We start from the raw sequence: 26,220 nt of genomic DNA on the forward strand, positions 1-26,220 counted from the left end.
TTAACATGTATTTTTCATTCACTAAATACTAAAATGCATCCTTTGGCATGAGCTGTGCTTACTGTGCTGGTATCCAAGTTAGACAAGGAAAGGAGGATAGACAGAAAATATCTAGAGGAGGTGATTTCTGTACTGAGACTGGGGAAATCTAAATAGGTAAAAGGAGGACATTCTAAGTCTAAGGATAAGCTGGAGCAATAGTTGTGAGTTTGGATTTAATATGGTTGATAAGCATTTGCCTGGATGTATCTCCAGAAACAGTGAAACATAAAGATATGCCAAATTAGTCAGATGCCAGATCGATAATGAAATGACTAAACCAAGATGAGTTTGTGGGCTTAGATTTGGAAAAGTATTAAGTGCAACCCTGAAGATGTAAGCTTGTGTTTGGCTGGAACATAAAAGTAACTTAAAATATTCACTCTAAAAATATAGTGCAGACTCTTGAGTGGAGAAAAATAAAGCAACATTTGGAATGCTTAGAAAACAGCACAAGGAAGACCATAGATAAAGTTCCTTGTTAAATTTTACCACATGCTGAATGTACCATCTGAGACTATATCATGTGACTTTTATTATACCAGAGATGACATAATAAAGACCATGATCACTGGGCCGGTTCCTGCATTTTCATCCTGTTCCAACATAACCTAACTTAACACATTTAATACTTTTCAGGATGAACCAGAAACCACTAAGTAATTTTCCCTCTCTCCATGTTTTAGTCTTTTTCCAAATTCTTCCATTTTCTCTTCTTCCTCACAGAAATTATTTAAATTTACACTCATGTTGTTCCATCAAATGATCATATCAAACAAATATCTCTTTTTTTCTTTAAATGGTAACATAGTATCACTTTTAACTCTTATCTCTATTTAAAAAAATAAGGATAATAAAGTACAATTCTATGTTTATTGTTCAAATAAGAAAATTGCAGATATTTGTCAAAATTTGCAAACATCAATTTTAATCTTTGTTATCATGCATAACCTGGTAGTCCTCTGGTAGTTCAGTTGTAATTAGGATGACGTTCATAAACTGAAGATGTCTGATGAGTTGGCCTTGAAATAGAAGTAGCTGATGTATCAGCTATCACTGGCACTGGAAACCGTGGGTTACTCACAGGTTGAAGTTTACAAAAACGACCTTCATTGGCAGATATGTTGTGATATCTATTTGGAAAATAAGAAGGCTCCACCATCAGTCCAAAATAATTGCTCTGTAAGGGGGACAAAATGCTGTATTGAGAAGTAGAAGTTGTAGTTGTAATGAAGTTCACAACACGGCCATTTGCTTCAGTGTAGCTGCTTTGAGAGTGCCCGTGGACAGTGGTCAACTGATTTAAAATAGCTAGTTGTTCCACTGCAATATTTTCTGGTGGTCTAACTGACGTTGATGATGGAGGAGAAAAATCACCTCTGAGCGGGGTAGTTTTATCACAAATTATGTGGCCAATAGAGGGCTTTCTTATTAGAGGCATGTTTAAATCTGCAGAAGGTAAAAATGCACTTTCTCCACTAGTGTCAGCCACAAAATCAGAATTATTTTTATCAACATTACTTCCTCCTTTAAAGTGCTTCTTGTTGAAATCTCGAGCCAATAAAGACACCAGAGAGGCATTTTTAATCCCAACTCTTCTTTTTATTCTCAGTAAAAGCTGAGGACAGCCTCGTTTAAAATTTGGATTATGGTAGAACTGCAGCTACAACCAAAGGAGAAAGGTTTTAGTAATAATTTAAACCAAAATACATAACTACAATAAGCCTTAACTTTAAAACCTCAGATTTCATGTTTAGTATGCAAAGATAATATCATCAAAATATGAACATTGCTGACGATATTTTGAAGTTCCTTATTTGGAAAATACACATGTAAATAGTATAGTCATCAAATTAAAGAATTTAGTGTTTGCAGTAACGGTGAATGCCACTTTTGAAAAGCAGCTTTCATACCTTCACTTAGATTTCTGATAAGATTCATAGCTGCTAGCAAACTTTCTCATAGTCTTGAAGAGTTAAGTCACTGTCCTCATTTTTAGAAAAAATAAAGAATTTTAGCATTTGTAGTTTTATACTATTTTCAAAATCTAGCTTTACATTTATATTACCATAGATTGATTTACAAAATAAAATTTTATACATAAGTTACCAAGTCATAACTAAAATTTGTGTATACCTTGCTTAAAACAGAGGCTTCTTTTTCTTCTGCCAGAAAGTCAACTAGACAAGCAGATCTTTGACATTTCTGCCGCACTTTACTAAACCCATAAAGGTTAAGCTGTCTAACTAAACTTTTCATACTTCCAGTTTCAAATATTCTGAAAGGGGCCTTTCTTTCCAAAACTTCCTTCTTAAAGACATCTTCATCAATAACTATGGAAGTTCCATTATCATCCCACCAGATGGATTTAAATTGGTCACTCCCAGCCATTTTCCAGAGTTTTCTTGGAAATGTCAGAGAACGAAAATCATTATCTTCATCTGGTTCCAAGACACAATGTGTGTAACATGGTCTTTTTATCAAGGATTTTTCAGACAAAGTCTGAAAAGCATTTTCTTCAATCATACACCTCAAGTCCAAGTCCCCAGAGAATGTTTGATCACACGATAGAGATCTACCGGGGTTTCCTGAATCAGTTGGTCCATCTTTAGGAGGCACATCTTGAATTTCTGAAGAAATATGTGCCATCTCAAATAACATTTCCTACAGCTACTTTTCTAATCTGCATGATTTTGAGCAGTGCAGCTTCAAATGCTGCTTAAGCAGGCCTGCACAGTTAAACTGATAGGCCATCAACATGGTTCTCAACCTGAGTGGCTGTGACATCACAAAAAGACTGGTCTCTTAGCAACCCAAGTGTAACAATCAGCCAGTGTTTCCTTCTCATTAATCCAGTTAAAATGAAATATATAGGATATTTATTTTTATACTGTGATGTGCAAATATTTTCCCGAGAATATCTTTTTAAACAATTTAACTTTGGGGTGTATGAGATAAAACAATCTCATTCCTTTTGTACCCAAATTTATACAACATTGGTGAACAGAGTATAAATATGCACAAAGTAAATAAAATAATTTTAAAATATTGGAATTTAAAGTGAAATTTGTGTAAAATTTTTACTGAATGGTTATAAAAATTTCATTATCATTTGTAATTAAAGTGAATCAAAATTTGATTTGTAAACGGAAGTAGTTATTTCTCTGTGTACTTTACAATAAGTAGCTCTATATTCAAAACATCAGCAGAATAAATATCAGTTTATTTGTTATGTTTATAAATAAATGTTAAATATTTATGAATTAAAATTAAATTAAAATAATCAATCAAATTTAAGAAATTCCAAAGGGAGGAATTTTGTTTAAATTTTATTTCAGTGCTATAAGTAAAACAAATGTAATTTAATATTCTACTTTACAATTACACAAGAGAAAAATCTGATTGTACACTTACAAATGTTTATTTTTACCATTCTTTCACTCAGAGGTTTTTAAGTCCCTAGAAGGAATAATTTTTCTTGTCATTTTTAATCCATACTCTTGTGGCTTCTGTTAAGTGTTCCAAAATGATGTTGATAAATAAAGTTATGCATAAGGTCCTGGGTTCTATAAGCAGTGACCCCATTAAGGGGCAAACAAACAAACAATCAAAAAACAAAAAAGTAACATTATATGTGGGTTAGTGTGGAAAAGACAAGGTAATGCATTTTAGGAAGCCATATGTTTTCCAGTCCTGAAACAGTTGGCATTGTTAGTATAATATGGCATTTTAAGGCAAGTGTTTGTTCACTAATTGCAAATAATAGCTATGCTCTGTATCAGTAAACTGTGGTAAGTCCAGTTCTACCAAAACTTATATTATTTATTTAGAAATAAATTCCATTAAACATAAGCCAAATTCAAATTATTGATAAAATTTTAAAATAAATAAATGTACACTCAAGCTACAATGTAAATTTTTCCTTCAGTATGTGTATATTCCATTCTAAGTAAATATTATCAACCTGAATTCATTGCATATTATAAGAATTATAAACTATAGTTAAGTATGATTTAGCCCTGATTCATAAATATTATTTAACATACACAAATCAATAAATGTGATACCATCCCTTAAAAAACAGAGAATTCAAAGGTAACAATCTCAAAAAAATGTAGGAAAATTATTGACAGAACTGATCTTAACTTTTGTATACAAAAAATTCTTAACAAATTCTCTCTAGATAAAATATAACTAAAGATAAAAATAGCCATATATGAAAAACCCATGACTTTCATCAAGTTCAATATTAACATACAGGAAAGTTTTCCTCTGGTACAGTAATACGAAAAAGTAGCTCATCCTCACAAGTCCTAAATTACACTACAAGAAGTCCTAGCCAGAAAAACTAGTCAAGAAACATTAAAAAAGACATCCAACTTGTAAACAAGCAGTACTATTTTTACAGATGACGTAATTACACATAGATGGAAAACTCCATAGACTCCTCCAGTGACTGTTAGAAATTGTCAACAAACTTAATAAACTTGCAGAATACAAAATCAATATACAAATATCTGTTGCATTTTTATATACTAACAACAAATTATCAGAAAGAGTAATTAGGAAAACTATTGTGTGTAAACTTATACCAAAAAGAATAAAATAGGAATAAAATAGATAAGTGAAATTAAAGTTCTAAACATAGATCTATAAATTAAAGGTGCAAGAAATATAAGTAAACCAAATAAATAGAAAGATATTCTGTGCTCATAGATTGTATACAATGTGAGGAAATACTATAATCTATCTTTCGCATATTCAATCTCCCCAGCACTACTTATTAAGGAGAATGTCTTTGCTTCATTTTATACTCTTGCTTCCTTTTTCATGGGTAAATTGATCATAGGTGTGAGGGATTATATCTGGTTGCACTATTCTCTTCTATTGATTGGTGTCTGTTTTTGATCCAATATCATGTTTTTTAAATTACTAAATCTTTAAAGGACTCTTTAACATCAGATTATTTTACACTATTAGATTTAATACTACTTTTCAAGATTATTTTGGCAAGTCATGATCTTTATGGTTACATATAAATTTTGAAAGTATTTGTTCTATTTAATGGAAAAATCTCATGGGTATTTTGACATGAATCACACTAAATGTAGATTGCCTTGTGTAGTATGTTTGTTTCAACCACATAGTTTCACATCATTAACATAAGAGATCTTTTCATTTCTTGGGAACAGATTTAATTACATTCATCAATGTCTTCTATTTTTTAATGTATAGATTTTCATCTTATTTGTTACCTTGATTTTAGGTATTCTTTACATATGTAAATAATTATATATATTACATTTGTAAACTGGTTCCCTACACAAATATAACAGGCAGAAGGCAGTGGCAAGATATATTCAAAGTCTTGAATGAAAGAAAGCTGTAATCTAAGATAATTTATCAAGCAAGTCTATTTTTTAGAATAGAAGGAGAGATAAATAACTTCCATAAAAGTGAATACTTAAAGAATTTAGCAACAGAAATGAAATAATGAAAGATCTAGTCTAAAGAAAAAAACAGAAATCTATAGAAAGTAGAAAGAAATAATTAGAAAGACAATAGCTGCCATGACATAAAATAGAATATACATGATGTTGTAAAACAGGACATCATAATTTTTAAGGGTCAGAGAGCGAAACAGGACAATACAGAGTATTTTCTTCTTGTTTCTCTTCTCTGTAGGAGGGGTTAGAGATTGTATTCCTATCAGTCAAAATAAACAGATATATTAACAGGTCAATACACATACAAAAGACGGTAACCAGAAGTCAAAAGCTTACAATGAATTAATAAAGCCAAAAAGAAACCAAGATAATAAAGAAAAGTTATATAGCCACAAAAAGAAAAAGAAATGAACAAAAAGGAAATACAAAATCAACTGGGAAATGAAGTTCAATATGGAAATAAACAGCAATCTATCAATAATTATCAAAATTGTTAATAGACTAAGTGCTTCAATCAAAAGATATTTATTGTCAGATGGGATATTATAACAAGACCCTACATTATGAAGCATACAAGGGACCCACTTTAGTAAGAGGAAAACACATCAATTGAAAGTCAGAAGATGGAAAAATATATTCCATGCAAATGGACATGACAAGAAAGCAGGACTATGAGTACTGACTTCACACAAAATAGACTTTCAATGAAAGGCCATAGAGAAAGATAAACAAGGACATGATATAATAATTAAAGGAGCAAAACAAAATGAGGGTATTATACTCATTAAGATATATGCACTCAATATATGAGCACCTAAATAAGTAAAGCAAATACTAATAGATAAAAAGGGAGAAATCGGAGGGAACACAATCACAGTAGGAGACTCTAACTCCCCATTACCATGACTAGACAAGCTTTCAGACAGAATATAAATAATAGAACAAAGATACTAAAATATACGATGAAATAATTGGAGTTGGTTGATATTTTCAAAACACTACTTCTCCCCAAAGCAGAATATACATTCTTTTCTAGTGCACATGGAACATTTTCGAGGAAAGACTATGTACTCAGGTACAGAAGAGGCCTCAACAAACTTAAGAAGATAAAAATTTTTTCAAGCATCTTTTCTGAGTATAATACCATGAAAGTAGAAATAAATCACAGAAAAACAGGGAGAAAAATTTACGGCATGTAGATTAAACAACATGGTACTAAAACAAGTAGGGGAGGTGAAGAAGTAAAATAATAAATAAAAAATATATCGAGATATATGACAAAACCCTATGCAAAGTTTATGTAATACAGATAAAGCAGGCTTTAGAGGGAAGTTCATAGTGACAAGGCCCTCTTCAAAAAGAGCAATTTCAAATAAATAATCTAACGTTCTATAAACACTAATCATGAAAGAAGAGCAAACAAAACCAAAAGTCATCAGAAAGAGGGAAATATTTAAGGTCATGGAAGGAAGAATTGAATTAGAGTTTAAAAAATAGAAAAAATCAAACTATTTTTTGAAATAGTAAACAAAATTGACAAAACTCTGGACAGACTCATCAACAAGAATAGAGAGAGTACACAAATAACATAAGAAATGACAATGGAGAAAATACAAAGAGTAAAACAAATTTGCAAAATATCATAAGGGAATAACATGAGCAACTATATGGAAACAAACTGGAAAAAAAGGAAGAGATTCAGAAGTTTCTGGAAACATTCAGCCAACCATTTTTGCATTAAGAAAATATTGACCATTTGAACAGAGAGATCACCAGAAATGGAATACAATTATCAATAAAATAAAAAATCGCTGCAAACAAAATTCAGACCCTAATAGCTTCACTGGGGAATTTGACTAATCATTCAAAGAAAAATCCATGCCACCCCTCCTCAAACTTTTCCAAAAGCTTGATGTGGAGAGAGTACTCCCAATCTCACACCATAGGGCCAACATCAAACTGATACCAAAACCAGAAAAAGACACTACACCAAAGACAACAATAGGACAATATCATTGATAAACATAGATATAAAATTCTTTATGAAATTATTAACAAACAGAATCCAACAGCATGTAAAAAGAGATTACACACCATGGTCAAGTTAGGTTCATACCAGGAACACAAGGATGGTTGAACATATGCAAATCAATCAATCAATTGTGATACACCATATCAACAAAGCAGGACAAAAAACCACATGATCATCTCAGTAGATACAGAAAAAGCATTTCATAATATTTAACACCTATTTGCAATAAAAGTTCTTATCACAGTGGGCATAGAGGGACCATATCTCAACATTATGAAAGCTATTTATGACCAACATATAGCCAGCAAAAATCTCAATGGTGAAAAACTGAAACCCTTCCCAAAAATCCTGAGACAAGACAAGGTTGCCCATTCTCACAATTTCAATTCAATATAGTCTCAGAAGTCCTAGCCACAAAGATCAGGCAAGAAAAAGAAATAAAATGATTCAGACTGGAAAAGAAGAGGTAAATTTGCCACGATACACAGACATGACACTATATAAAGAAAACTGTAAAAGCTTCACTAATAAGTACTTAGGCTAAAAAAGGAACTGGGCAAGGTACCCAGAGTAATGTACAGAAACTAATAGCATTTCTTTACACTACCATTCAATCAACAGGAAAACAAATATAGAAACAACCGCTTTTATAACTGCACCCAAAACTACTAAATGCTTAAGAATAAATCTAACCAAGGAGGTGAATATCTTATACAGGGACAACTAGAAAACATTGATTGAGGAAATAAAAAAAATTTGAAGAATTGAAAAGATACCCAATGGACATGTAACGGAAGAAACAAAATTGTTAAAATGGCCATACTGCCCAAGGCAATCAACAGACTTATTGTGATTTCCTATCGAATTATGAAAACATTTCTTTTTAGGACTGAACCAAATGATCCTAAGACTTACACAGAGTCCTAAAAAATCCATAATTTCCAAAGCAATATTCAAAATAAAGTAAGAGGCTGGAGGAATAAACCACCAGGTCTCCATACACTTTTGCAGAGATACAATAATCAAAATGACAAGATATTGGTACAGAAAGAGGCATATGGAAAAATGGAACAGAATACAGGGCCTAGGAATAAATCTACAGACGTATGTTGAATGAATCATTGACAGAGTAGCCAAGAATATTACAGAGAAAAGACCATCTCTTCACCAAATGCTGTTGGGAAAACTGGATAGCAGCATACAGAGCAATGGAGTTAGAACACTCCTTCATTGCATACACAAGAATAAACACAAAATGGCTTGAAGACTTCAATGTACGGGAAGACACAGTAAATCTCCTAGAAGAAAACAAAGGCAAAACACTCTGAGGTAAATCTCAGCAATGATCTCCTAGAACAGCATACCCAGGTAATGGATGTAAGTGCAAAATTAATAAATGGAACCTAATTAAACATAAGTTTTTGGACAGCAAAGGAGATCATAAACAAAGCAAACTGACAACCTACAGGACTAAAGAAAACATTTAGAATTGATGCAACTGACAAAGTCTTAATTTCCAAAATATAAAGACTTTATACAACCTAATAATAATAATAAAAAACAAGAAACCCAATCTGAAAATCGGCAGAAGCCCTAAACAAGCAATTCTCAAATAGACACATACAAATGCCACACAGATATATGAAAAAAAAATTCTCACTATCATTATTATAGAAAGGCAATTTAAAACTATGATGAAGTATCACCTCACAATAGTCACAATGGCCATCATTCAAAAATCCACAAACAATAAATACTGGGGAAGCTGTGGAGAATGTGAACCGTCATACACTGATAGAAGGAATGTAGTTTGGTGCAGTCATTGTTGAATACAGGATGGGGATTCCTCAAAAGAATAAAAATTGACAATATACATTCCAGCAATCCCACTTCTGGGTATATATCAAAGGGAACAGTAATTCAAAAAGACACCTGCACCCTGATGTTCTTAGCAGTGCTATATATAACAGCCATGACATGGAAGCAACCTAATGGTCCAACAACTGATGACAGTATTCAGAAATTATGCCATATTTACACAATGGAGTAATATTCTGCAGTAGAAAATGATAAAACAATGACATTTGCAGCAAAATGGATGTCCCCATAAAGTGATGTTCTAATTGAAGTAAACCAGAAGGAGAAAGAAAAATAATACATGACATAACATATGTGTAATATTAAAAAAAAATTTCGATGAGAACACAATGATTTCATGTACAAAATTTAAGCACACTCACAGACCTAATAAAAGATTTTATGATAAATGCGGAAAGGGACTTTGAGAGGATATATATGGGAGCTTTCATTTATAAAAAGTTATCCACTATATATAAAAATAGATTTTTTCAAAATTTCTTTCGTATGACACAGGGCAGTAAGTTAAATATCGTGAAGTAAACTTTAATAGTTACACAAATGTATACATGTACGGGAACACTGTGATCTACCCCACAGATTTACACATTGTAAATGGCTGTACTTCAATGATAAATAAATGAATAAATATGTAAATAAATAAATAATATATAAATTAATATGTAAATAAATAAATAAATAAATAAATAAATAATATCTAAATAAAAAACTTTAGTAATAAATGAAATACAAAGATTCACACTACTTAACTTTTCACCTCAAATTCTAGGGGAAATCTGAAAGAAAAAAGATGATAATTGAATGAATGATAGTAAGGAAAATAAGAGAAACAATTGAAAATATAAAAAAAAATATACCTTAGTCTTTTTCTTTTAAACATAAAGTGGACAAAAGTTTAGGCTGATAAAGAAATTAAAGACTCAATTAAACTTAGAAATAAAAGAGAATATATTACCACTGATGTTGTAGAGATGCAAAGCATCATAAGAAATTACCACTAGACAATGATTTGAATGACTTACAACAAAAGACAAATTCCCAGTAACATATGTCTTCCAATACTGAATCAAGAAGAAATAAGAATGTTAAATAGAGCAAAAGTGTATAGGAGTAAATCAATAATCCAAACTTCCCAAACAAGAAAATATTTGCAAGACGACTTTACTGGTCTTTACTGTCATTCATTTGAAGAAAATTTCTCACCAATTCTTCCCCAAATCTTCCAAGAATTTGAAGGGTGTGAAAGATTCCAAACATGTTTTATGATGCCAGCTTTATATGCATAACAATGATAGAAAGGACATTATATGCAAAATATAGAATATTATCCCTGATGAACATATGTGCCAAAATTCTCAACAAAACACAAGCAAAATGAATTCAACAACACATTTAAATTATAATACACACACATGAGTAAAGGGATTAATCCCTGGGTTTAAGGATACTTCAAAATATTGGCATCAATAAAGGTGACATCCCACACTAATAGAATGAGAAATAAAACTCACATAATCATCTCAATACGTGTGGAAAGTGCATTGTATATGATGCAACATACTTTTAAGATACTCCCATCAAATTAAATTAACCCTGTCAGTGGCACGATATCATTTACACACAAACACTGTGTGGAGAGAAACGAAGCAGTTCTCTGTTTTTGATTCTAAGAAGAAGGCTTTATATAGGACATACACAATGCCTCACATATCATTTAAGTTATAACAATGATAATAATCTTAAGCTATTTATCTCCCCATTCTACTGCAGTAAGCACAGGATGTTAAATGATCAAGGAATGTTTTAAAGTTCATCACGGAACTTCATTAAGTACGCCATCTCTTATCCAGCTGGCTGTACCTTTCTTAGGTTGTCCTCCTCTGAGTATCTTACCCAGAATAAGATATCCATCCATTCATACTGGATACATTGAGTAGGCCATTTCTTATCCAGCCTGGATATGTGACATTCCTCACAGCTTGTTTATCAGTTCAGTCCATGGGCTTATTCTCTAGAGCCTTCAGACAGGGGCCTAAAAACCCAACATCCCTTGACCAAAAAATGGATGAAGAAAATTTGATGTATATATGCAATTAAATCAATATTTTGCATACCTATCAACAGTTTCCTTGGTGTTCCTTTTTCTCCATAATCTCACCAATATCTATTTGTTTTCTTTTTGATGAGAGCCTTCTGACAAGTGTGAAGTCTTGTCTCATTTTTGGTTTATGACTTTCCTAATAATTTATAACTCTGAACATATTTTAATGGGTCATTTAGCCAACTGTATGTTTTCTACAGAAATTTGATTCATGTCTATCTATTCAGTTCCTATGGACATTTTTTTAATTGGATTGTTTGCTCTCTTTTGTTGTTGTTGTGGGGAAAGAGTTTGCCATATATTTTGGATATTAACACCACATTGGAAAATATAACTTGCAAATATATTCTCCCATTCTGTTTGTTCAATTTTCATTTTATTGATCATTTCTTCTGCAGTGTAAATCTCTTTAGAGTGATACAATCGTATTTTGTTAGGTTTGCTTCTGCTTCCCATGCCAGAGGAGACATATGTAGAATCATATGAAGTCCAATGTCAGAGTGTACTTTTTATGTTTTACTCTAGGATTCTTTGTTTTCAGGATTTATGTTTTATATGCCCAGGAGTGGGATTGCTGGGTCATATGAAATGTCAAATTTTATTATGTAAAGGAACTTCCATACTGTTTCCAAAGTGGTTGCATCAATTTTCATTCCCACCAACAGTGTTGGAGAGTCCCATTTTCTCCACAACTACCCAATTCTTTACAGATTGTAGACATTTGAATGACAGCCCTTCTCAATAGTGTGAGGTAAAACATTATTTTATATTTGTCTTACATTTTTATAATGATTAGAAATGTGAGCATGTTATTTTTCCTGTTTGTCATCTGTGTGTCTTCTTTAGAGAATTGTCTTCTGCTCATTTTCTGGCTGAGTTGTTTGTAGACTTTTGAAATGGAGTTGTATGAACAATGTGTGTATTTTAGAAATTAGCCTCTTTTTGATTGCATTGTTTCCTAATATTTTCCCTCATACGGAAATTCATCTTTTCATTTTGTTTATTTTGCTGTGTAGAAGCATTTAAATTTAATTAGGATTTTTGTTTATTTTGTTTTTATTATTTTCAGCTTGGGAGAATGACATAAGAAAATTTTGCTACAATTTATGTCTTGTTTTGTTTATGTTAGTTTCCAGGATTTTTATTGTGTCATGTATTATATTCACATATTTAAAGCATTTTGAGTTTATTTTTGTACAGTGTGAGGGAGTGTTCTAATTTCATTGATTTACATGTAGCTATCTAGCTTTCTCAACATCACTTGCTGAAGACTGTATTTTAGACATTGTATATTTTTGTTTCCTTTGTCATAGTTTAGTTAACCATAGGTGTGATGTTTTATTTCTGCCTCTGTGTTACATTCCAGTGATATAGATGTTTGGTTGTTTTCCAGGATTTTGCGGTTTTGATTTAGGTATTTTTGTACTATAGTCTGAAATCTGGGATGGTTATAGGTTATGCCTCCAACTTAGTACTTTTTCCTCTGTGTTTCTTTTGCAGTTCTGGTTCTTTTGCAATTCCATACAAATCATAGTACTGTTTTTAGTTCTGTGGAAAGTATCATGTAGTTCGATTTGAATCAATTTATATCTGTAGACATCCTTTGTAGTATGTATATTTTAAAATTATTAATTCCTCTAAACTAAGACCTTGAGATTTTTTTCCATTTCTTGACATTATCTTCAGATTTCTTTATCAGTGTCCTATTCATTTTATTATGTTTTTTTTCATAGGTTTTTCATTTTTTGATCTGATTTCTTATGGATCTTTTAAAATTATGGATTATTTCATTGTTTGTGTAAAAAATGTGACAGTTTTTGTATATTAATCATGAATCATGCTACTTTGCTAAATGTCTTTATTAGATTTAGTTGTTTTGGTTTGGAGAATCTTTAGAGATCACTATATAGATTATCATGTCATCTAAAATAATAACAGTTTTACTTCATTCAATCCAACTTGAATAACATTTTTTCTTGTCCGATTACTGTTACTAGAACTTCCCATACTGTGTTTAATAAAACTGGTGAAAGTGGGCATCCTTGTCTTATTCCTTAATTTGGCTTTCAGGTTTTCACTTTTGCATATTATGTTGTCTGTGGTCCTGTAATTAACGACTTTAAATATGTTGAAGTATATTTCCTGAATCCTACTTTGCTAAGAGGTTTCTGCCATTGTTGCTTTTGTTGTTGTGGTTGTTGTTGTTGCTGTTGTTGCTGTCTTAATGAATAAATGTTGAATTTTACGAAATGCTTTTAATGGATTTATTGGGATGACTATGTCATTTTCTCTTTTCCTTTTGTTAATGTGGTGCCTCAAACTGATTGATTTGTGTATGTTGAACCTCTCTTGTGACCCTGCAATGAATCCAAGTTGATCATGTGTATGATATATTTTAGGTATTGCTGGATTTAGTTTGCTAATAATATTTTGTAGAATGTTTGCTTGTAAATCTATCAAATATAATGGCTTGAAATTCCCTTTGCCAGTACTTTTTTTGTTGGTTTTGCTATCAGGGTGATGAAAGCTTCATAGAATTAATTTGGGAGTTTCCCACATCTTCACTATGTTTGAATAGTTTGAAGAGTATAAGTTCTGCTTTGTGTAATTTTACAGTTCTCCACGGGAGCTGTTTATATCTGCACTTTTATTCAACAGTTTTTTTAAATGCAGATTCTATCTTTCTTCTAGCAAACAGTTTTTTCAAATAATTTGTTTCTCCTTATCTCTGTGTCTTTCTAGACATTTGTTTATTTCTTCTAATTTGTCCAGTTTATTGGCATGTAAGTGTTGACAAAATGATCCTTTTGTATATCTGAGGTAACAATATTTATTTCTCTTCTTTTCTTTCTTAATTTTTTTCTTTGGAGCATCTACCTTTTCTTCATGATGCACTTGGCTAGAGGTTTATTGAATTGCTTATCTCAAAAAGAAAACATAAAACAAAATCTTTGGTTTTATTACTCTTTAGCATAGATTTTTTTCTCTATAATTTATATTTAAACCTCTAATATTTAGGATAATGTTTTTTCTGTTTTTTCAATTTTTTTTAATTGATTTACAGTCATTTTAAAAATTTGTCTCCAATTCCAGCGTAGAGCACAATTTTTCAGTTACAGTGACCATATATACATTTTTTGTCCCATTTTTTGCCTTTCAGCTGCCATAAGATCTTTTATAAAATTCTCTATGTTATACAGTAGAATCCTGTTTTATCTATTCTACAATTTTGGCCTCCCAGTCTATCTCTCCCAATCCCCCGTCACATGGCAACCAAAACTTTATATTCTATGAATGTGGGTCTATTTCTCTTTTGTATTTGTCCTCTTTTTGTTTTGTTTTATTTTGTTTTTAGATTCCACTGATAAGCCATCTCTTATGGTATTTTTCTTTCTCTTTCTGGCTTACTTCACTTAGACTGACTTTCTCCAGGAGCATCCATGTTGCTGAAAATTGCATTATGTTGTCAGTTTATATGGCTGACTAGTATTCCATTGTATAAATATACCACCTCTTCTTTATCCAGTCAACTGTCAATGGACATTTAGGCTGTTTCCATGTCTTGGCTATTGTAAATAGTGCTGGCTATGAACATTGGTGTGTAGGTGTCTTCCTGAAGTAGGGTTCGTTCTGGATATATGCCCAGGAACCGGATTCCTGGGTCATGTGTTAAGTCTATTCCTAGGCTTTTGAGGAATTTCCATCTTGTCTTCAACAGTGGCTACACCCAATTGCATTGCCACCAGCAGTGAAGGACAGTTCCCTTTTCTCCACAGCCACTCTAACATTTTTCATTTGTGGATTTTTGAATGATGGCCATTCTGACTGGTGTAAGGTGATACCTCACTGTAGTTTTGGTTTTCATTTCTCTGATTATAAGTGATATTGAGCATTTTGTGATGTGCCTATTGATCATTTGTATGTCTTCCTAGGAGAATCGCTTGTTTAGATTTTCTCCCCATTTTTGGATTGTGTTCTTCATTTTCTCTTATTCAGTTGGATGAGCTGCTTATATACTTTGAAGATCAAGCCTTTGCCTGTTTCATATGCAAATTATTTTCCCATTCCGTATGTTGACTTTTTGTTTTACTTCCGGTTTCTGTACTGTGCAGAAGCTTGTAAGTTTCATTAGATCTCATTTGTTTTTTCTTGCTTTTATTTCTTCTGTGAGAAAATTTTCGAGAATTGTCAGTTAATATTTTGCCTATATTTTCCTCAAGGAGTTTTATTGTATCTTGAAGTATGTTTAAGTCTTTGATCCATTCTTATTATATTTTTGTGTGTGGTGTTCTAGCTTTATTGGGAGTGCTCTAGCTTCATTGATTTACATGCTGCTTTCCAGTTTTCACAACACCAGTTGCTGAAGTGTCTGTCTCAAATCCATTGTATTTTCTTGCCACCTTTGTCGAAGATTAATTGACCAAAAGTTTGTGAGTTTATTTCTGGTCTCTCTATTCTGTTCCATTGGCCTATATGTATGTTTTCCTATCGATTCAGTGCTGTCATGTTGACTGTAGCTCTATATTATTATCTGAATCATTAGCATAAAGAAATGTCACTGATTTTTGAATCTTAATCTTGTAACCTGCTACCTTGCTGAATACTTTGATCAGCTTTAGTAGTTTTTGTCCGGATCTTGCAGGGTTTTCTATATATAGTAACATATTACCTGCATATAGTAAGACTTTTACCTCTTCCTTTCAAATTTGCATCCCTTTTACTTCTCTCTCTTGTTTGATGGCTGTTTCTAGGTATTCCAAGTCTATCTTGAGTTGGAGTGGAGATAGTGTGCATCCTTGTCTTGTCCCAGATTTTAGTGGGAAGGTTTAAATTTCCTCACAATTGATTACTATGCTAGCTGTAGGTTAGTTATCTATAGCTTTCATGATGCTTAGTTATGTTCCCTCTATGCCCACTTTGGTGAGAGATTTTATCATACGTCGGTGTTGAATTTTATCAAATGCTTTTCCTGCATCTATTGAGATGACCATGTTGCTTTGGTCCTTTCTCTTGTTGATGTGCTGTATTACATTTTTTGACTTGTATACGTTGAACTACCCCTGTGTCCCAGGCATAATCTCTACTTGGTCATGAAGTATAATCTTTTTTCTGTGTTTGGATTCTATTTGCTAGTATTTTGGTGAGGATTTTGGCTTCTGTGTTCATCAGTGATATCGGCCTATGATTCTCTTGTTTGGTAGTGTCTTTGCCTGGTTGTGGTTTCAGGGTGATTGTGGCTTCATAGAATGACTGGGAGTATTCCTTCCTTTTCAATCTTCTGGAAGAGTTTAAGAAGCACTGGTATGAGTTCTTCTTTGTATGTTTTGTAGAATTCCTCATTGCATCAGTCTGGTTCTGGACTGTTATTTGTAGGGAGGCTTTATATTCCTTTTTTGATTTAATTTCTGGTGCTCTGCTTGTTCAAGGGGTAAGTTTCTTCTTGATTCATCCTTGGTGGACAGTATGTGTCCAGAAAATTGTCCGTTTCCTGTAGGTTATCGTGGTAGTTTCCATAAACTTTTCATAATATTCTCATATGATATTCTTTACTTTTATTTTATTTGTTGTAATTTCTCCTTTCTCCTATCTTATTTTGCTAATTTTTGCTCTCTCTCTTTTCTTCTTTTTGAGTTTGGACAGAGGATGTTCGGTTTTCCTTACTTTTATAAAAAACCAGCTTTTGGATTGGTGATATTTTTCCTATGGTTTTGTCAATCTCTATTATATTTATTTCCTCATCAATATTTATGATTTCCTTCCTTCTGCTGCCTTTTGTTGTTTTTTGTTCTTCTTTTTCTAGTTTATTCTGCTGGTGGGTTCAATTGTTTATTTGTGATTGTTCTTCTTTTATGAGGAAAGCCTTTATTGCTGTAAACTCCCCTCTCAGCACTGCTTTGCATGTGTCCCATAAATTTTCTTTGGTTTTGCTTTCATGTTCTTTTGTCTCAAGGAACTTTTCCATTTCAGCTTTGATTTCTTCCTTGACGCATTTGTTTTTCAATAACATATTGTTTAATCTCCATGTTTTACTTTTGTTCTCCTTTGTTTCTCTGTTGTTGATGTCTAGCTTCATGGTTGTGTGGTCGGTAAAGATGCTTGAGGTAATTTCTATCTTCTTAAAATTGCTGAGATTTCTTTTGTTCCCACCTATATCGTGAAATCTGGTAAATGTCCCATGTGCACTTGGAAAGAATGTATATACTATATTTTTGGGGGTGCAATGCTCTGAAAATATCCACCAAGTGTAATATTTCTATTGTATTATTTAACTTCTCTTTTGCCTAATTTATTTTCTGTCTGGATGATCTGTCCAGTTATGTTAATGCTGCGATGAAATCTCCAGCTATGATTAGGTTCCCATCACTATCCCCCTTTATATCTGTTAGTAATTACTTTATGTACTTAGGTGCTCCTCTATTTGCTGCATATGTACTAACAAGTGTTCTATCCTCATCTTTTATCACTCCTTCAATCATTATAAAGTGTTCTTTATCTTTCTTTATGGTCTTTGTTTTAAAGACTGTTTTGTCAGAAATCAGTACTGCGACTCCTGTCTTTTTGGCTTTTCCATTTGTATGAAATACCTTTTCCATCCTTTCTCTCTCAATGTATATGTGTCCTTCTCCCTGAAGTGGATCTCTTGTAGGCAGCATATTGAAAGTTCTTGTTTTATTATCCACCCTGCCACTCTATGACTTTGACTGGAGCATTTAGTCCATTAACATTTATAATAATCGATGATATGTTTGCATTTATTGCCAATTTGACCTTATCTTTGCAGTTGATTTGGTATTTCCTCTTTGTTCATTTCATCTTCCTTTTATGGTTTGGTCATTTTCCTTTGAAATATCATGGAATTTATTTAGTTTTAGTGACACCCTGATAAGTTTTTGTCTTGTTGTTACCCTTTTATATAAGTCTTTTAGACCATTATTATAACTGTTTTTATTAAACTGATAGTAAGATGATCTCAAAACCGTCCTACCGATAACAAAAATTTTTAAAAAGAAAGACCAAAAAAAAATTCTCTATTTTCCTGCCTCCTTCTCCCTCTTTCAATGATTTGTATGTCTTTTTTTAAATTTTGTGTTTATTTTATTTATAATTCATGAGTTATCACCTTTCCAGCTGTGAGATTCTCATTTCTGTATCATCCTGCTACTTTTCTTTTTAGAGTAGACATTTAAATATTTCTTTTAGTATGGGTACAGTGTTACTAAACCCGTGTAGCATTTTGTTGTCTGTGAAAACATTTATGTCTCTTTCTACAATAAAGTATAGCCTTTCTGGTTAAATTATCCTAGGGTATAACATTTTTTTTCATTCAATACTCTGAATATATCTTGCCACTTCCTTATGTCCTGTAGTATTTGTGTAGTGAAATCAGCTGGGAGCCTTATGGGGATTCCCTTGTAACTCACTCTTTGCTTTTCCCTTTCTTCCCTCAGGATCATTTCTTTATCCTTGACTCTGGCCATTTAATTATATGTCTTGGTGTGGATGTATTAGTGTTCTCCCTGTTTGGGACACTCTGAGCTTCCTGTACATCAATATTTGATTCCTTATATATGTTTGGGAAGTTCTCAGTCATGATTTCTTCAAACACCTTTGCAATCCCCTTTGAACTTTCCTCCCCTTCTGGAACTTCTATCATGCCAAGTTTGGCATGTTTTATATTATCACATAGGTCCCTTATGCTTTTTTCATCTGTTTCTCGTTGTTCCTCTTGTAGCTCTTCTGAATGGGTGCTTTCTTTTGTACTGTCTTCTAAGTCACTAATTCATTCCTCTGCATTATCTAGTCAACTTTGCGACACATTTAGATTTTTCCTTATCTCAGTCAACGAGTTTACCTATTCTACTCAGCTCTTCTTTATAGATTTCATTTCATTTTTGACATATTTTATATCTCTAAACAGTATCTTTTATTTCCTTCAGTAATTTGATCACTCCTTTTTAAGAATCTTGATCAAGTAAGCTATCAATGTCTATTTCACTGATCATCCTTTCAGGGGATTTCTCTTGTTCTTTTAATTGTGAATGGCTTCTCTGCTTCTTCATCTTGCTCCTACCTCTCTGGCACTGTGGTTTATGGAGTAAGTGATATCTAATGTGGTCCTAAGGGAGTTCCTCTACCTAGTGTCTATGTAGTAATACAACTTAGAAAAGAGAAAAAAGAGAGAGAGAGACAAGGAATTTTAAAAAGGGGAAATAAATTTTTGAAGACATTGTATAATGCATAATAGAAAAGCAAGTTGAAGCAGGGTGATGAAAAATAATAATAATAAAAATATTTTTAAATGTTTCAAAGGGTGAAAATAGGGGTATGTATAATTTCCAAAGAAGTGAAAATTTTAGGGTAACAGAAAATGGAACAGGTAAAAACAGATTAAAACAACGAGGTGGTCTGTGTCCTCCTGGAGACTGTGTTCATTTAATGTAAAGTCCTTCTGTATTCATCCTATTTTGGAAGCTCATCTTCCTGTTTTCAGAGGCCCTCCACTGGAGCCCTCAACTGTGCCGCTCCCAGTGCTTGTCGGCAAGCAGATCGCTCCTACCCCAAACACTGCGTCCGAAGCAGATCTCTTTACTTTGGGCTGGCTTGTCACTGCCCCGCCTGATGCTGCAGTGAGATGTTGCAGGCTGACCAGGCAGGAGTGGGCATCACGCCCTCCCCTAGCACCATGGTCAGGGGCTGCATTGCAGCAGAAAAGCTTGGGGGCCACACGCCCCCTCAGGTTGCCAGTCACTCTGCTGCTCTGTGCCACTCTACGGTCCGCCTCGTGTTTGCACACCAGAAGTGGGATCAGGGAAGACTGAGGAACATCCGTGTCCCTGGTCTGGCCCAAAACCCAGCTCCTTGTTTGCCTTGGTGAAGCAAGTTCTCTGAGGAACCAGGACAGAAAGATCCTAACTGTCTCAGGCTGTAGAGAAGTCTTCGTCAGGACGTTCAGGCTGTTAAGTACTTAATAATGAATGCAGATATTGCCCCTGCTGCTGCCTGGGTGCAAAGCACCAGAGGGTATGGTGGCTGTGTCTGAGCCCTAGCTCTCTTCACCTAGAAACTTTTGTGGATATTCAGACACGGTTATGCACCCTTCCACCCACAGGGCACATCTGCCCTGTTGTTTTATAGAGGGCCCAGGTTGTTCTGCCCTGTACACCTACAGCAATGACACACAGTCCCCTCCATTCCCCTGGACTGCCTCAGTGCAGCCATTCCCAACTTCCACCAAGCTCGTGCAGCATGGACCTGCCTCCAGCTTCCGGGCTGCATCTTGGCCTGGGTGTCTGTGCCTGTTTAACTTAGTTGTGTCAATCAACTAATACTCTGTACAGATCCAAGCCTTGGAGGCTCCCCCTCCGTCCTGCCAAAAACTCAGTTGGAGAGGGGTGACCCAGTGAATGAGCGCCAGTCATCTTTGAATCTCCCTCACTGTGGGACCTGTTCCACTCTGTTTTGCCTTTTCTTCTTTCTTTCTTCCTTTTCTCCTGCCAGATTTTATGCATCTTTACCTTTTCAAGAGGACAATTTTCTGCAAGATTTCTACAGGTTCTCTGGTTAGCTGAGTGGGTCTATGGATGTGAGTCTTGGTGCATTTGTGGGAAAGGGTGAGTATCAAGCATCCTTCTACTCCACCATCTTGGCCAACACCCCCAGAATGTCTCACTTTATGGTGGAAGATAAACACAGCCTTGAAATAGATGGAAGAGGTATTTCATGGAAATGATATGATAGTGCAAATAGCAATGCTCCACTCATACAAAGTATGTTGCAAATTAAGGGCCACAATGAAAGATATATATGAGACTATATAATGAAAAAGAGATCAATATAAAAATAGAGTATTACACTCATTAATTTATATATAGACCCAACACCATAGATAATAAGAATATTAAGAAATATTAGTAGACATGAAGGAATCATTTTATTATAAAACAATAATAGTAGATGAATTTAACGCCTCACTATTCTGATAGACAGATCATCCAGAAAGAATATCTGTAAGGAAATAGAGGTCTCAATATTATATTTGATCATTTGAACCTAACTGGGTTATTGGACACTGCATCAGAAAAGCAGAACACATAAACTTTTCAAGTGTGCACAGGATGTTATATAAGGAATTAACCACAAATTATGTCATGAAAAGTGCCTCAGGAACTTTAAGCAAGTATATATTACAGCAAGTATTTTTCCACACACATAATCATGAAATAATGCATCAACTCTAGAAAGAAGAAAAAATGCACAAACATGTGATTAAACCACATGCTTTAAAATAATAAAATAAAACAAGGTCAATGAATAAATTAAAGAGGTAATAATATCATACGTATAGACAAATTACAATGAAAACACAGCTTCATAAAATGTATGGGATACAGCAGAGACAAAACTATGAGGGAAGCTTAGAACAATTAAGGTCTTCTACAAAGAAGAAAAATCTCACACAATGGGCCAAACATACCACCCAAAACAACAAGAAATAAGAACAAAAAAATCCCAAAGGCATTAGAATGAGAAATCTTTAATTAGTAGGTTGAAAATAAATGAAATATAAATCAAAAAATTAGTTGAAATTCCTATAAACATGAGCTAATTTTTTCTTAATAATATTAACACACTGGTAAGCATTTAGCCAGGCTTTTCAAGAAATACACAGAGTGGACCAAAACAAAATAAGAAATGAAACAGTGGAAATAATATCATTTATTACAGAAATGCAAAAAAAGTTTATGAAATCACTATGAGCAGTTATGTGACAACCAATTGGATGACCTAAAAGTAATGGACACATTTCTAGATACGTGCAGCCTACCAACACTGAATAAAGAGAAAACAGAAAACTTGAAAAGAGCAATCAGTATTAGTTAAATAAAATGTATAATTTTAAAAACACCCCAGGGACAAAATGCTTGGATGCCTTCACTAAAACCTCTTTCCCCCCAACTATTTCAAAAAATGAAGGAGGAAGGACAATTTCCAATGTTATTCTATGAGGCCACCATTACCCTGATAACAAATCCAGAGACACAACAAAGAAAAAATGAAAATGAAAAGCCAATATCCTTGATGAATATACATTCAAAAATCCTCAAAAGAACATCAGCAAAATAATCCAGCAATACATAGAAAGGATTATACACGATGATCAGTTGGATTCCTTTCAGAGTCACAAGGATGGTTCAACATACACAACTCCATCAGCATGACACTTATCTAATAAAGGAAGAAAAAATTCCACAGGACCTTGTCAATACAGAGAGAAAAAGGATTTGACACAATTCAACATACATTCATGACCAGAGCTCTCACGAAAGTGAGTATAATGGGAACATCTCTCAGCATAGTAAAGGCCATTTATAGCAAATTATAGTACTCAGGGGTATAAGCTGAAAGCCTCCTGGGTAAATTCAGGAACAAGACAAGGACTCCTATTCTCACCCCTTCTGTTTCATAGTAATACAATAAAGGAAAAGGGAAAGAAAAAGAAGTAAAGGAAACACAAATGGAAAGAAAGAAGCAAAATTATCACCAATAATGATGGCATAACAATCTACACAGATAGTCCTAAGGACCCCACACTGACTGTTATGAATAATAAATAATTTCAGCAAGGGAGCAGGGTACAAGATTAATGTAAAGAAGTCTCTTGCATTTCTACACATTAATCATGAGATATCCTAAAATGGACGTTGAAAGAAATACTATATAAAATTCCATTCCCTGGAATATCTTAGAATAAATGTAACCACATATGTGAAAGATCTACACACTGAAAAGTATAAAAAATTAACAAAGTATTTAAAAATGATTCAAAGAAATAGAAAGATGTCTTCTGCTCTTGGATTGAAAGAGTTCATATTGTTAGCATGGCCGTACTACACAAAGAAACCTACAGATTTAGTGCAAATAATGTTATGAAGTTGTAGAATTTTCCAAAGAAGCAGAAAAAATAACCCTAAGTTTTATATTAAATCATTAAAAATTGCCAAAATGATCTTAAAAAAACAACAAATCTGGAGATATAACCCTCCCAGGTACCTTACTCTACTACAAACCTACAGTAATAAAAACACCATGGCATTGGCACAAAGATATAATCAATAAAAACAGAGAACCTAGAAACAATTCCACACACCTATGAGCAATGAATCTATGATAAAAAAGGCAAAAGTATACAATGGAGGAAAGAAAGTCTCGTCAATGGATGGTGTTGTGAAAGCTGGACATCTACATGCAAAACAGTGAAATGAGAGCATTCCCTGACATCATATACAAAAATAAACTACAAGTGTATTAACGACCTAAATGTAAGACCTGATAGTATAAAACTGCTAGAAGTGAATATAGGTGATACCCTATTGGATATATATCATAGAAATATTTTCTTTTACCAGTCTCCTAGGCAAAAGAAATAAAAGCAAGAATAAGCAAGTGAGACCTAAACAAACTTGAAAACTTCTGCACAGCTAAGGACACAATGAATGAAATGAAAACACTGCTTGTGTAATTGGAGAACATTTTGGCAAACAATGCAAGTGACCAGGGTTTAATAGATGTAGGTTAATAGATGTAACATGGATTTAGGTTACACAACTCAATTTGAAAATCAAAATCCCAATCAAAAATAAGAGCATAGTAACTGAGTTAATAATTTTCCAAAGAAAACTTACAGATGAGTAATGGTCAGGTGATAAAAATGCTCAACTTTGCTAATTATTAGGTAATTGCAAATCAAAACCACAATGAGGTAACACTTCACACTGGTCAAACGGCTATTATCAAAAAGTATACAAATGGAAAGTTGGAGACGATGTGGAGGTAAGAAATCTCTTGTATACACTTTGTAGGAATGTAAATTGATAAAGCTTCTATGGAAAACAGTATTCAGATTTCTTTAAAACCTAAAACAGAACTACCATATGAAACACTAATTCCTCTCCTAGGAAAAATCTGAGGAAAGATCCCTAAATTGAGAAGAACGAATGTTCACAACAGCACTGTTATTATCATGCAAGACTGGGAAGGAATCCAAGGGTCCACAGTAGAGTATGGACTTAAGAAGATATGATGATTCTATAAATATGCAATGGAATATTAGTCAGCCATGAGAAAGTATAACACATTGCTATTTCAGCATCCTGAATGGACTTAGTAAATATTGTGCTTAGTGAAGAAACTTAGACAAAGACAAAAGTATGTAATATAATTTATATGTAGAATTTTAAGAATAACAAATATCTATGTACATCTATCTATAGATATCTATTGATAGATGACAGATAAATAGAAGGATAGATACACAGACACATGGTAGATAAATAAATAGATAGATAGGCAGATAGATTGATTGATTGATAGAGACATGGAAGATAGATAGACAGACTAGATAGGAAGGACTGAAACAGAATGAAAGATACGGAAAAAATTTATGTTTACCAAAGTGGAAGGGAAGGACAATTTTATGGTACGATATTGAGAGATATAATGTAGTATACATAAAGGAGAGAAGTAACAATATAATCTGTATAGATCAGGGAATTATTCAAAATAACTTATAATAATTGAATGTTAAAAGTATTGTAATAATTTATAATGCAATATAATCCACAAAGATGTTGGAATCTCTATGCTGTACATCTGAAACTACACAATATAGCACATCTAATATACTTCAAATAAAAATAAAACATCTCATGTATAATTTAGTCCTTTTTCCACTGATAGCAGTTTCCTTTAATATTGATTTATTTTTACTCATTATCTTTTATGATTACTCTCTCAAATAATTTCTTTTACTCTTGTGAACATGTTACCAGTTTGATGTATATATATTTATTGCCCCTGATTTCCAATTTTTCTCTCTTTAATCCATAAAGTATAGTAGCATTTAAGAAAATACCCAAAGAAACAGTTGCAAATTTCTCGTGGTGTCTGCTTAGCATTTTGTTCGTTTTGCATATTTTGGCCATTTTAAATTTATTAGAAGAGCTCTTTTCTGAACCCCGTGTAAGGTGTCTCAGTTTTATTTTTTTTCATCTCATTCAGGATTTGTTTGTCTGGTAAAGTATTTTCACTTTGTATCTAAGTGATAACTGTGCAAGATAGAGTATTCTTGAGTGAGAGATTTCTTCTATCAGTAGTTTGAAAATGCCATTTAATTTACCGTTGGCCGATGTTTTCTGCTGAGTAATCTGCTGAAAGTCTAATGGGGTTCCTTTGTAGCTTATCATAACATTTGTTGGCTGCCTTTAAAATTTTACTCTGTCATTGACTAGCCAATTTGCATATGACATATCTTGAAGGAGTTCTCTTTGCCTTAAAGTTATTGGTGTTTTGTTGGCACATGGACTTGTATATCAGTTCCTTACACAGTTTCAGGAAGTTATCAACTATTACTTCTTTAAATAAACCATCAGCTAACTTCTAATTTTCTTCTCCCTCCAGGATTTCACTCTAAAGTGCATTTCCTGAAGAAGTCTGATGGCTAATGTAGAATTTCCTCACTTTTTAATATCTTGTATCTCTGCGCTCCTCTATCATTTTTAGTTTTGTAATGGTGAGTTTGCTAAACTCACTTCCACAAAGGCAGTCTGCTCCCAATGCTTCCTGTTCCTTCATCTATCTCAGATATTAACTTCATCTGGTCCTCCAATATTGTTTGGATATTTTTTAGTTCCAGTCTCTTTGGTAATGTATTACTTATCAGCATT

At 33.2% G+C, this 26,220-nt stretch overlaps 1 protein-coding gene across 1 annotated transcript; it reads right to left on the reverse strand.

Moving 5' to 3' along the window:
• Nucleotides 1-893: 893 nt before the first annotated feature.
• On the reverse strand, nucleotides 894-2,833 carry LOC140694149 (heat shock transcription factor, Y-linked-like). Its single transcript, XM_072957558.1, has 2 exons — nucleotides 2,176-2,833; nucleotides 894-1,702 (listed from the first exon to the last, which is right to left on the reverse strand). Exons 1-2 carry the CDS (start codon nucleotides 2,698-2,700, stop codon nucleotides 1,010-1,012), a joined length of 1,218 nt encoding a protein of 405 aa, XP_072813659.1. The 5' UTR covers nucleotides 2,701-2,833; the 3' UTR covers nucleotides 894-1,009.
• Between the last annotated feature and the right edge of the window lie 23,387 nt (nucleotides 2,834-26,220).

The sequence above is a fragment of the Vicugna pacos genome, unplaced genomic scaffold (assembly GCF_048564905.1).
Source record: "Vicugna pacos unplaced genomic scaffold, VicPac4 scaffold_20, whole genome shotgun sequence".
Lineage (NCBI taxonomy): Eukaryota > Metazoa > Chordata > Mammalia > Artiodactyla > Camelidae > Vicugna > Vicugna pacos.

Excerpts from the sequence above, each read along its gene's own strand:
- LOC140694149 (XM_072957558.1), bottom strand. The coding sequence starts at position 2,700 with ATGTTATTTGAGATGGCACATATTTCTTCAGAAATTCAAGATGTGCCT. Across the intron at positions 1,703-2,175 it reads AAGCCTCTGTTTTAAGCAAG|CTGCAGTTCTACCATAATCC; the intron begins GTATACACAAAT and ends CTTTGGTTGTAG.